Genomic DNA, 12,671 nt, shown 5'->3' on the forward strand with positions numbered 1-12,671 from the left:
ATTTTAATAGTTAATTATTACATCATCTACCATGGAAAAATATAGCCATAAATTTTGTTATCAGTCAGAACTTTTTCTGCTCCATTATTTACAGGGTCTGCTGCGTATTTATCAAATAAGCAAATAGGGAGCAGAGAATGGGCATAAATATCTGATCTCTGATCAGACTGGTCAAACGAAAACCAGTAAAAGATATCCCAAGGGGAGCCTGTTGTGCTGGTGACGCTGTTTGGCAAACATTATGTAGCATATAAATAAAGGCTTGAATACCGTATGATATTTACTTTTGAGGCATTCATTTTCCATTAAAGAAAATAAGTTTCAGTACCAGACAAGTTAGGCACCAACAAAACTACTGTAAGCACAATGCCTGTTTATTTTGTACATAGCCTAGGAACAACTGTTAGTCATGTTAGCATATGATTGCTTAACATGCTTGTGAGTTGTGTCTGTGCCTTAGGTTGTTTTGCTACTTTAAGGCACTGTATAAACGCAAGTGGTTACTGTGTCAAATTACTCCTTCTGCCAGTTTAATAGAGGCATTAACTTTGGAGTGAATTTCTGTCTGTAAATAAATTATGGTGATCTATGGATAAGCACTTGGAATAAATAATAACTTCAAAGTAACAAAAATTGGCAGATTTAGCCTCCTAATATGTAACCAAACGTATGCCACTATTGTGCTGCCCCATGTACAAGCAGTAAATAACTTTTTGAAGTCATTGACGTATGAATGGACTGACATCAAGTACAGTATGTGCTGATTATTGTCGAGTGAACTGGCAGCTCCCCAGTGGCTCAGCCAGTTAACGCAGTTAGAGAGATATAGGCCGAAGGCCAGTTGATCTGTATTGAGGTAGCTAGCCTCAGCTAGTCTGCGTTGCGTGCAACTCTGACCTAGGTAGCTAATTCCTGATACCTATTAAGCAATCTTTTCAAGTATTTGATCCCCACTGAAAGCAATAGGTGTGAGTTGTGCTAGAGGAAGAACAATTGATGATAGAGAGATAGTGCAGACAAAGAAAAATGAGAAGCAAGTTTCCATAGTCTTCTGGTCATTTGATCATAGAGACATACAGCATGGAAACAGTCTCTTCGGTTCAACCCTGGCAACACCCCTGTAAATGTTTTCTGAACCCTTTCACAGTTCTATATGTACAACACTGGCTTTTTTATCTATTGTGCACACTCAACTCTGACATGCTCCACATTACCATCCTTAGTTCAACTTAACATTCAGCTTTAGCATAGTGATTTTGACTGATTCAGAAGTTTTAGGGTCAAATTCCATTATGAAACCTAGGCTGTCACTCGTAGTTCAGTGCAGGAAGAAGGATGTGGGGCTGCACGATCAATCTTTTGATTGAGAAGTTAGCTGAGGGGCTCTGTCTATCTTCTCAATCAACTGTGAAAGATTTTAGCTCCATATTCATTCCTCAGCCAACATTTTCAAATAAAAACATATCAGGTTATTTATATTTATATTTTTATTGTTCATGGAAACTTAATACAGGGGTGTATGTGCAAATTGGCTGCCATGTTTCCTACATTAGATCCAACATGCTTAGGAAATTTTCAAGATCATGATAGTTGCTATATAAACATGTGTTCATTGTTTCTTTCTTTCTGTTTGTACTTATCGCTTAACACAGGGATACCCAAAATATGGGTCATGACCCCTGTAGGACAAGATTTTGGGGTCATGAGCAGTAATGGCAGCTCGGGAGGTCAGGTTGAGTTTGGACAGCTGCAAAGCCCTTTTAGCTTTTTTTTTGTTGGTGGATGCAGCTTAATTACTTATTCACTGAGATCTGATTGCTGCTGTAACCATTGCCTGTAAATCAGTATGTCTCATGCTTTTTCATTGCAACCCTGACCCCCTCCACTGAATAACTCTCAATGGCGCCACCCCCCCCCCCCCTCCCCATCCCCATCAATGAATACCCCCTTGTACCCCAGTCTGAACACACTCAACCCTACACCTTCCAGTTTCACTCAGGAGTCTCACAATGCCTGAGGCATTACAATGCAGTCACATTAGGAGAAAAGGTTTAGGAAGCATTAACTTAGCATTACTGGTATACATTTCATTATTTCGAAGTCTCAATAGCTTTTTCCTGTTTTCAGCCAGGATGCAGGGGAAACTGACAGGAAAGAAAATGAACAAATACAATAACCAAACAGAAGAAACCTTCAGAAAATTAAAATTGTAATCTAAATTTTGAAGAGGCATTTTTCTACCTTTTTAAACACAAACTAACACAAAACTGGAATAAATATAATGAAAGGAACCTAAACCAATGGTTGTGTTTATACAAATGCAGTGATCGCAAGCCAGGCACTGGAGAGAAAAGAGAGGAAAACTTTACAGGAGGTAAATAATTTACAGTGACTACACAAAGAATAAGAGATGCAAAACCCCTGCTTTGCTCAATTTTGCTCTTGGATGCCCAACTCCCTGCTGGACTGTCAGACCATTAATCCTGACACAAGACATGATTACGTTTTCCCTCCAAAACCTCCCAGCTGTTGCTTAGGAGCAGCTGCTCCCCTCTGGAATTAATTCCAGCTGTCAGGAGTCTTAAGTGCTAAGCATAACATTACGAATATAGCCGTGTGGTTTTTAGTGTATATTGCATTTTTTTTTGTCTTTTTTTTTCCCCTCAAAGTAATTGGCTGACCAGGACTGATCTTGCTTTTTGTAACAATTTCTGCCCATGTTTTATGCCATTATTCTCAAAAGAAACTAATATATTTGAAGCAAATATGATCAGTGTTGCTTTTAAAACTGTACCCAACCCACTGTTGGTCAGTAATTAATCTCTGTTCAGGTAAAACAAGATTGTTACTGATCTGATCTTATGTTAGTGAAAGTGTCTTAAACTTATTGAAGGCTCTGTTTGTAACAACAGTGCAAAGTCAGTGTGCAAGCGCTTAATTCTATTCTTTAAAGACCTGAAGCATAGATATAACTTGACCCTTCCAAAACTTACAGTCTATCATGAAAATGATATTCTGGTTGATTTGATTTAACTCTTATCCTCCCTTGAAGATGCTAACTGTTATTAAAAGACAGTTCCCTGGTCACATGCAGCCTTCTAGTACCTTGCTGTAAGGCACATCAGCATAGTTACTGGAATGATTTCTGTGTGAACTAAAATTTTACATTGGCAGTTAAACATTGGAATTTATATTCACTTTAAACAATCATTTATCTTTAAAAAAACTTACAGAAATTAATAGTAATGATGGTTTAATTAGTTAATTATTTAAGTAATTAATTGGGAGGTTTTATTGGTGAGATAAGGTTTGTTAGCAGTATTAAATATATAAAATAACAAAGATGGCAAGGCAGGTTATATGGTGCAGCTACAGTATGCAAAAGCTGATGGATGCCACTATGATCCAAGGCAACCACATCTACAGTAAGTGTTTGCTGCTCAAGAGCTTTAGATGGGAGAACCTAGGACTTTAAAATATGTGGCCATCCATTTAAGGCAGAGATTATGTGATTTTTTTTCTCTCAGAAGGCTGAGAGTCTTTGGAACTCTCTACCTGAAAAGGTGGTGGAAGCAGAGACCTTGAATATTTTTAAGATGGAAGTAGACGGATTCGTGTTAAGGGGTTAAAAAATGATTAAGGATAGGCTGTAATAGGGATTTATGGTTATAATCAAATCAGCCAAGATCTTATTGAATAGTAGAGCAGGCTCAATATTGCTACTTCTGATTCATACATGCATGTGTAGCTCAGCGTCAGCCAACCGATGTAGTAGGAAGAGGGAATGTTATCTGGATATTTTGTTCCAGCAAGCATCACACCCATTAGGGCAGTGTCATCTGCTGTGGTCATGGTCAGGCTTGAGAGGGTATGACAGGTAGAAATGGATGAGCATCACCTCTTTTATTTATCCAAGAGGCCTGAGATTCTTGCAGTTCTATCGCTGAGAGTGAGGGCTGCGAGATGTGAGTGAACAGACTGTGGCATTGTTGTGCAAGAAGCCTTTGAGATTGGGGGATCAAATCTGCATGTTATGGCATCAGGGGACAATATAGCCACTGTACTCTGAAGCCATAAGCAATAATCCAAGGTTGCTGGCTGTATTACCTGTCCAAGGGCTAGGAATCATGGCGTGGACTCTGGGTTCAAAAGAACTTGTAGTGGAATGTAAAAGGTCCAGTTGTCATTGATCCATGTGTGTACCGAAGATGTTGATTGCACAAAGAAAGAGGTTCTGTTTATTCTACTTCAGAATTGTGAACAGATATAGACTAAATTAGTAAGCACAGCCTCAAAGGGAATAATCTCTGGATTATTACCTGAGCCACAAGTAAATTGCATAGGGTAAATAAGATGGAAGAAGTGATTATGTATTTTATAGATTGATTGTGATTCTTGTGCCATTGGCACCATTACTGGGGAAAGTGAAAACAGTACCATTGGGACAAATTTCATCTGAGCCGTGTTGGTGCCACTGTTTTGGCATATTGTATAATTGGGGCAACAGAGAGGGCTGTTCTGCAATGATCAGTGCTGGGTTCTCTGTTACTTGACATTTATATAAATGATTTGGATGAGAATATCAGAAGCATGGTCAGTACGTTTACAGATGACACCAAAATTGGTGGTATAGTGGACAGTGAAGAAGATTATCTAAGAGTACAGTGGGATCGTGGTCAGCTGGCTCAATGGGCTGAGGAGTGGCAGATGTAGTTTAATTTAAATAAGTTTTGATAAGACAAATCAGGGCAGGACTTACACAGTTAATGGTAGGATCCTGGGGAGTGTTGTCAAACAGAGACACCTAGGGGTTTAGGTACATAGTTCCTTGAAAGTGGCGTCATAGGATGGTGCAGAAGACATTTGGAATGCTTGCCTTCATTGATCAGAGCTCTGAGTAGAGGAGTTAGGACGTCATGTTGAGGTTGTGACGAACATTGGTGAGGCCACCTTTGGAGAACTGCATGTAGTTCTAGTCACCCTGTTTTGGAAGATATTATTAAATTGGAAAGGGTGCAGAAAAAAAATTGCAAGGACTCAAGGGTTTGAGTTATAAGGAGAGACTGAATAGGTCCAGACTTTCTCTTCCCTGGAGTGTAGGAGCTTGAGGGCTGACCTTATAGAGGCTTATAAAATCATGACAGGCATAGCTAAAGTGAGTAGCAAAGGGTTTTTTTTTCCCAAGGGTAGGTGAGTTCAAAACTATACGGCATATATTTAAGGTGAGAGGGAAAAGATTTAAAAGGAACCTGAGGAGTAATGTTTTCATGCAGAGGGTGTTGCATATATGGAATGAAATGCCAAAGGAAATGGTAAATGTAGGTACAGTTACAACATTTAAAAGACATTTGGACAGTATATGAATAGGAAAGGTTTAGAGAGATATGGTCCAAACACAGGGAAAAGGGGCTAGTTTAGTTTGGGAAACCTGGTCGGCATGGACGAATTAGACCAAAGGGTTTTTGTCCATGATGTATGACTCCATAACTCTATGTTGGGTGAAAGGGGAGGGATCATGTGAGAGAAAATGGAGTGAATCAAAGATAAGCAGTAAAGTAATACAGCAATTAGTGATTTGGGTCAGGATAACCAGAATATAGTAAGAAAGCACAGAGAGTTGAAATTTAGGAGTGCACCAGTAGATAAGGCCAAGAACTACAAACATGGTTAAAAGGATAGAATTGAAGGCTATGTATCTGAAAGTGAGCAACATTCATAATAAACTGGATACATTAATATTAGAAGCAGAAATAAATCATGTAACTTGATGGCCATTTCAGGGACATAGTTGCCAAGTGATGAAGACAATTATTGAAGGGTATTTGACATTTTGAAAAGATCAGAAGCTAGGAAAAGATGTGGGGTGGCTCAGTTAATTAAGACAGTCGCTGAGAAATTACTTGAGCTGGAAAGAGCGATATGTCAAATCAAATAGAATGAAGATAAGAAATCGGAAATGTAAGTGGTCACAATAAAAATCATGAAAATTAATATACTGGTACAGCAAGTTATTAGAAGGCTAATGCAATATTGGTGTTCATTGCAAGGAGAATGGAACATAGATGTAGGTTAGTTTTTCTGCAGCTGAGAACGAATACAAAAAAGACCATTATTTACTATGGACCGAAGTTCTCAAAGTAGAATAAACACACCCAACAACATTCAGACATTAACTAGTCTGGGTCCTGTGAAATGAATAACTCCAATCCAGATTAGACTTTTAGTCAGTCAGATAAAATATCTATACTTTAAAAAGCATAAATATTTTGAAGTGTTTATCAATCAGGTGAACTGGGCCTCGGTGAGACTTTTCATACGACTTAGGAAGAGAAGTTAAACAGCTTTACATAGGAGGATTTATAAGAATAAAAAGTGATCTAATGGAATCAAATAAGATTGTGATGGGAAAAAAAAACAGAGAACTGTGGGTGCTGGATATCTGAACCAAAAGCGGAAATTGCTGGAGAAACCCAGCAGGTCTGGCAGCATCGGTGAGGAGAAAGCAGAGTTAACGTTTCAGGTCCCGTGACCTTTCTTCAGAACTTCAGTTAACTCTGCTTTTTTTTTCTCCACAGATGCTGCCAAACCTAAGGTTTTCCAGCAACTTTTGTTAGCATTTCTGATTTCCAGCATCCACATTTCTTTGTTTTTTTTTTGTTTAGCATTTAACTCAGTACCCTGTTCCTGCTTTCTCTCCGTACCTTCTGATCACTTTAGCCCTAAGAAATATACCTAATTCTTTCTTGAAAAGGAGGGGTATTATCTATCCACACCTTTCCACCAGGAAATTCCTGGCAAGAGGTTAGGAATATGCCACTCAGCTCCTCAAACTGGTTTGACATTCAATCCATTTGTGGCCAGTCTTAACTCTAATAATCTGCCTTAGCTCTGTAACCCTTAAAATCCTTTCTGAATGAACAACTAACAATCTCATTTTTAAAGTTTTCTTCTGAACTCCAACCTTGACAGCTTTTTGGGAGAGTCTTCCAAGTTTCCTCCAAGCTTTGTTTGAAGTGCTTATTTGACATTACTCCTGTGTCAGGAGAAAGTAAGGACTTCAGATGCTGGAGATCAGGGTCAAAAAATGGCATTGGAAAAGCCCAGCCAGTCAGGCAGCATCCGAGGAGCAGGAGAGTCGACGTTTCAAGCATAAGCTTTTCATCAGAAACTACTCCTGTATAAACTAGATCCAATATTAAGCTTGTGCCATCTTGTTCTGGATTCTCCAAACAGTGCAAATAGTTTCTTTCTATTCATATCAGCTCCTTTAATAATTTTCATTACCTCAGTAGAGTAGGTAGTGGTTAGTCATAAAGTCATGGAACTGGCAATCCAGAGGTCTGGACTAATGCTTTAGGGGCATGGATTCAAACTTCACCATGGCAGCTAATGGAATTTCAACTCAATTAATAAGTCCAAAAAATTAAGTTGGTCTCAATAATGATGATTGCTGACAACAATCATTAACTGTTGTTAAAAATCATTTGGTTCACGGGCATTCTTTAGCAAAGGTGTTGTCCTTATATGATATAACCTGCATATATATCCAAACCAAACAGAAATGTGGTTAATTCTTAGCTGTCCTTGAAATGGCCCAGTAAGTCATTCAGTTCAAAGGTAATTGGGGATTAGAAACAAATTGTAGCCTTGCCAGGGATGCCCACATCTCATGAAAGAATAAAGAAAATAACTCACCCATCAATCTTTACTTGAAGGAATACAAATTCAATCTAGCAACCTGATTTAATAGCTTGGCCTTTTAGTCATGGTGTAATTCTGGTTAGTATGTGCTGCACTCTCTCCAAGGGCAATTAAGTGCCACTGTGGGAGAGTTAATGTTGCTGGAGGCTTTAATGTTAGGCAGAGTCACAATAAGTGACCCACTTTTCAAGACTTGGATTAAGATAACCATGAAACGTAAGTGCTGGAATTGTGCAGGTATTTGGATGAATGCGTATTTTTCTCATTTATTAAAGAACAAAATGTAAATCAGGAGTACATTTGGAATAACAGATTGCTGTGGCTTTATCATGAATCATCGCTAGATATAATGTACCCCCTGGGTTGGAACACTCACATGTTTTTAAATGAAATGAATCATATCTGACTCAGAAATGAAATAATTGCCAATAAATTCAAGTTCTCTTCCCAAATTGTAGCTCTGACATTACTGGACTTAATAATAACTGCTTTTGGATGCAGATCTATGGGTTCAGTGCATTTGCTCACTGTTGTTGCTGAGTTGAAATCTGGAATTTTCTGGCAAAGCAACATGAACATTGTTGTTATCATTGTTCATTGAAATCTCTGACTCTGTAGGTGGCATTCACTCCTCTTGATCAGAAGATTAAAGGGTCACGTCCCATTCCAGAGACAGGAGCATATAGCCCTAACCGATCCCTCAGTGCAAAACTAAGCAAGTGTTGCATTAGTGGGCATTCCATCTTCTGAATGAGACATGAAATCAAAACACCATCTGCCCTCTCAAGCGAGTGCAAAGGATCCAGTAACTCTTTTTCAATGAAGAGTGACGGGAATTCTCCCGGGTGTCCTCACCAATATTAATCTTTAGCAATAGCACAACAATAATTTCTTCTCGCCATGATCATGTTGCTATTATGGAGCTAATAAGAGATGCTGTTTGCATGTCTGTCACTCTGTCTTTCTCTCTGCTTCCATCCTGCCATTCTCTGAACTCAAGTCATCCTTATTCCAAAGAAGATGACATGTTGTAGCCAATAGCTAACTCCATGAATGTCTTCAGTCTAATTCCTGTACTGAACTAAGCAGATCAGTGAACTATCCTTCCCCCACCATCCAGATATAGCCTAACTGATGCCGAGGCCAAGGTGTCTTATGACTCCTTTCTGTGACAGAGAGGGAACACATCATTGTTACTAGGCAGTCAATTGCTCTCCTAAAATATTCCAGTCATGGCAGATAGATTTGTTTGACAAACTGCTCAGGACTTGAATATTAATTGGAGGGGGAGGGTATTTTTGACTCTGATCACCAGATCGTGAGCCTGAGTTTTAATGAGCGCAAACTGCCAGGTGCACAGTAGGAATTATCTGAACTGTAGTAAAGATTAACCCAGCATTTGACCATGTCATAACAAAATGAAGATAAAACACTCTGTTTATTAAGTGTTACTTCACTTCTGGTTACTCCATGATAACGATAGAATATTGCTGACATTCAAATCCTTTTTCTAAACAAATCTTCAAAAAAGATTAAAAACCGCAGTCCCCTTTTCGTAGGCAGTTATAGGATTACATGTACAGTGCCAAACAGTTTGGCGATGAACTTTCTGCTATTTTAACCTCTTCAGAGTTTCTCTCTTATGCTCCCTTTTTAATCTCCCTTTTTAATCTGTGTATGCAGAGACCACCCAATGGTGGTGCTTTTGGAATTGAAATCAACAATTTGAACTTCCTTTTGAAAAGGAGGTTTGCCGTTTTCAAGCACCACCATTTTTAAAGAACTAACATCTTCCTGTGAAGTTGGGAGCATGTGCTTTTTTTTTGTAGTTTGGTGGTGGGGGGAGCAGTGTAAGCCTCATGGTTAAAAAGGTGGATTAAAAGGTTTTTACAAAAGTTTGTAAAACTTTCTTCCACGAGATAAAACCTGTTAGTTCTTATTTTAAATTGAACCTCTTTTTGTCCACTTGAAGACAGTGACTCTCTCTGGAGAGCCCAGATTGCCATTTTCTATTTTGAGTCCCACCCACCAAATTCTAGCTGTTCATTGGCTATTAGATACATCATAGTTCACCTCAGACCTTCCTTTACAATTGCACGGCAGGGATCAACAGATAATTCTTGCTAATGGGAGCTTTTGCAGGTTTCCTCGTCTTCAATTTAGGATCACTACCATTGTGATTCTGGTGTTACTTGTAGCTCAGTCAGTAACACTCGCAACTGAGTCAAATCGTACTTGATTCAGGACGACTCCAAGTACTTGACTAAAAATGCAGGCTATCGTTGTAAGGTAGTAATTGAGAGAGCCCTTCACTGACTGAAGGTTTTTTTTTGGTTTAGGTACTGTACCACTAATGTAATGTTCCTGCCTCTGAGTCAGGAGTTCAAGGTTCAAATCCAACATGCTCCATAAGTGTGTCATAGCACTACAGACCAACTTCCCCCCCCCCCCCCCCCTCCATATCCACGGAATTGTTTTCCATGGTTTCTGTTACCCATGGTTTACCACAGCCTGAACATATTATAGGGAACCTTCTAGAACCAGGAAGCGGGGGCTGTCGGGAAGCTAATTTTCGGATTTAAATGAATGGGTTTGCTCCTATTCATGTTTTCAGGCATCCACAGTAGGTCTTGTGGGAGATGGTTATTGCCAACACTTGTGTGAAATGGATATTACTTGGTACTTGTCAGCCCAACCTGTACATTGTCCATTTGGGCATGGATTGCTTCAGTATCTGAGGAGTTGCAAATGGTATTGAATATTGTGCAGTCATCAGCGAATATCCCCACTTCTAATCTCAAAATGAAAGGAATGTAATTGGTGAAGCAGCTGGAGATAGTTGGGCCAAGGACACTTCCCTGAGGAATTCCTGCAGAGGTGTTTATTTTTTGTAAATCTCTGGTTTTGCTTGAGTTCCTCAGTTAAATGTAGCCTTGATATCAAAGGCAGTGACTCTTCTTCACACAGAGTAGTGGAAACCTGGAACAGTCTCTCCTACATGTTGAGACTGAGGACAGAATGTCTGAGGAGTTTGGGTTGGGTGGAATTGGGTGGGCAAACTGAATACTCAGATTGATACATTTTTGTTGTGTGAACTTATTAAATCATACAGAATCAAAGTTGACCATTACAGCCATGATTGAATGGAATGGCACAATAAGTTTAAAGGTCTGATGGTCCAATATCTATCCATAATAATACCACCTTCTGTTGGCAGGTGGGTAAGGGGTGAACACTATCGCTACAAATTCAGCCAGCCCAATGGCAACCATGCAGCAGATGGGAAGTGGTGGATTCGGAAACGGATTGGCCCGTATTTCCCACCTGTCAATTTGAAAGGTTTGAAGAATTACTTTAAGGAACGAGACTGGCCAATTCAGTGAGACCTATCAAAGTGGGACGTTTCCTCTGGGAGAACTACCAGCTTCCAGCAAAGATCACCTTAATGGTACCTCAGGACTGCAAACATTTCACCTCATACTGTGAAGTGCATAATGTACACTTCACAGAATCAACATGATTGATAATTATCAAAAATGTAATTAATTTGATTTTAAACCTTATGGAATAAACATCATATTTTCATGTCGGACTCTATTTCAACAGTTGATGTTATCTTGAATGAATTTCTGGCCAATTTTCAGTTCTCATTGTGTCTAAATTTTCCATGTTTTTGCAGATTTTGTTTTGTGATTTTTATCTGGGTATCTGTGTATTTCAGTCCATTATTTGGTTTCATAATGTGCAGCTCTTGCCTCAGTGATTAGTTATGAAGCAAGATGAGGAAATTATTGATGACAGTAGTAGTGGAAAAATGACTAATGTACTGAAAGATCGTTACATTGTCCCACTGTTGGGGTTGAAGAGGGTTATAACTTCACCATTCTCCAATCAGTTAGAATTAAGGGAACACAGGGCTTTTGAGTCACAGGAACCTCAGTCCACCCATTCTCAGATTCTTGATTTAACCTGATTTTCCCTCATTCATTCACACAATGTGGGCATCACTGACTGGGTCATCATTTACCTTCTATTCTTATTTGTCCTATGGAAGTTAGTACTAAGCTGCCTTCTTAAGCTACTTCAGTCTGTGTCTTCCCATTTGGCTTGCATCTCTGTTCAGGTTCAGGTTCAGCCTACTGATCTGTCCTTTTCCTGGGTGAACCTGCTTGTCTGTGGTATTCCCCGCTTGACCTTTAGATTAGGTGAGATTGGTATTCCCCATTTTCCATCTTGGTTTCCTTTCTGACCCAAGTCTCAAGTTTGCCTCTTCCCAAGCCCACCAAACAGTGTGAGAAAGTGAGGGCTGCAGATGCTGGAGATCAGAGCTGAAAATGTGTTGCTGGAAAAGCGCAGCAGGTCAGGCAGCATCCAAGGAACAGGAGAATCGACGTTTCTTCATTCCTGAAGAAGGGCTTATGCCCGAAACGTCGATTCTACTGTTCCTTGGATGCTTCCTGACCTGCTGCGCTTTTCCAGCAACACATTTTCACCACCAAACAGTGTGCCACTTTCTGCCTTATCAGTTATTTTAATGAAAGTTTTTAAAAAGGGGTTTCTCCTTTTAAAATGATGGAGCATTAAGCATTTAATTACTACTATTGTCAGCAGTAATGCTAAACCCAGAATTGTGTTGAACTGTTTTGATTGTAAGTGCATAATGATGCTGTAAAAATGTGCAACATTAAATTGAGTATGGGGACCATTGAAATTGAATAGTTTTTCTTTCTGTAATTTCAATAATTTTGTTCTATGTGTGAATCAATCATTCTATCAAATGGATCTTGCTCATTCTGGAAAAAAAAATCCTAAAATCTCTTGTTTCCTCAGGGGTTAGGTGGTTCCTTTGTGAGCATGTTACCAGTCACACTATGGATTCTGCTTATGTTTGAGATTGTTGGAGGCTGTTTTCAGAATTTCTAACAATTCACGCATTTCCTGTTATTTCTTAAGTGTATTAACCACTTCAC

At 39.2% G+C, this 12,671-nt stretch overlaps 1 protein-coding gene across 2 annotated transcripts in view; it reads left to right on the forward strand.

Annotated features, from left to right (window-relative positions):
• The window catches only part of lmf1 (lipase maturation factor 1), a 607,840-nt gene extending 595,428 nt beyond the window's left edge, over positions 1-12,412 (forward strand). For both annotated transcript variants that reach the window (XM_087997719.1, XM_087997718.1), the window contains one exon: positions 10,919-12,412. In XM_087997719.1, the coding sequence (XP_087853845.1) occupies positions 10,919-11,084 (166 nt within the window). In that variant the 3' untranslated portion in view covers positions 11,085-12,412. The remainder of the gene's footprint in view (positions 1-10,918) is intronic.
• The last annotated feature ends 259 nt before the right edge of the window (positions 12,413-12,671 follow it).

The sequence above is a fragment of the Chiloscyllium plagiosum genome, unplaced genomic scaffold, assembly GCF_037043375.1.
Source record: "Chiloscyllium plagiosum isolate Xiang-an unplaced genomic scaffold, Cpla_swu_hap1 HiC_scaffold_20, whole genome shotgun sequence".
NCBI lineage: Eukaryota > Metazoa > Chordata > Chondrichthyes > Orectolobiformes > Hemiscylliidae > Chiloscyllium > Chiloscyllium plagiosum.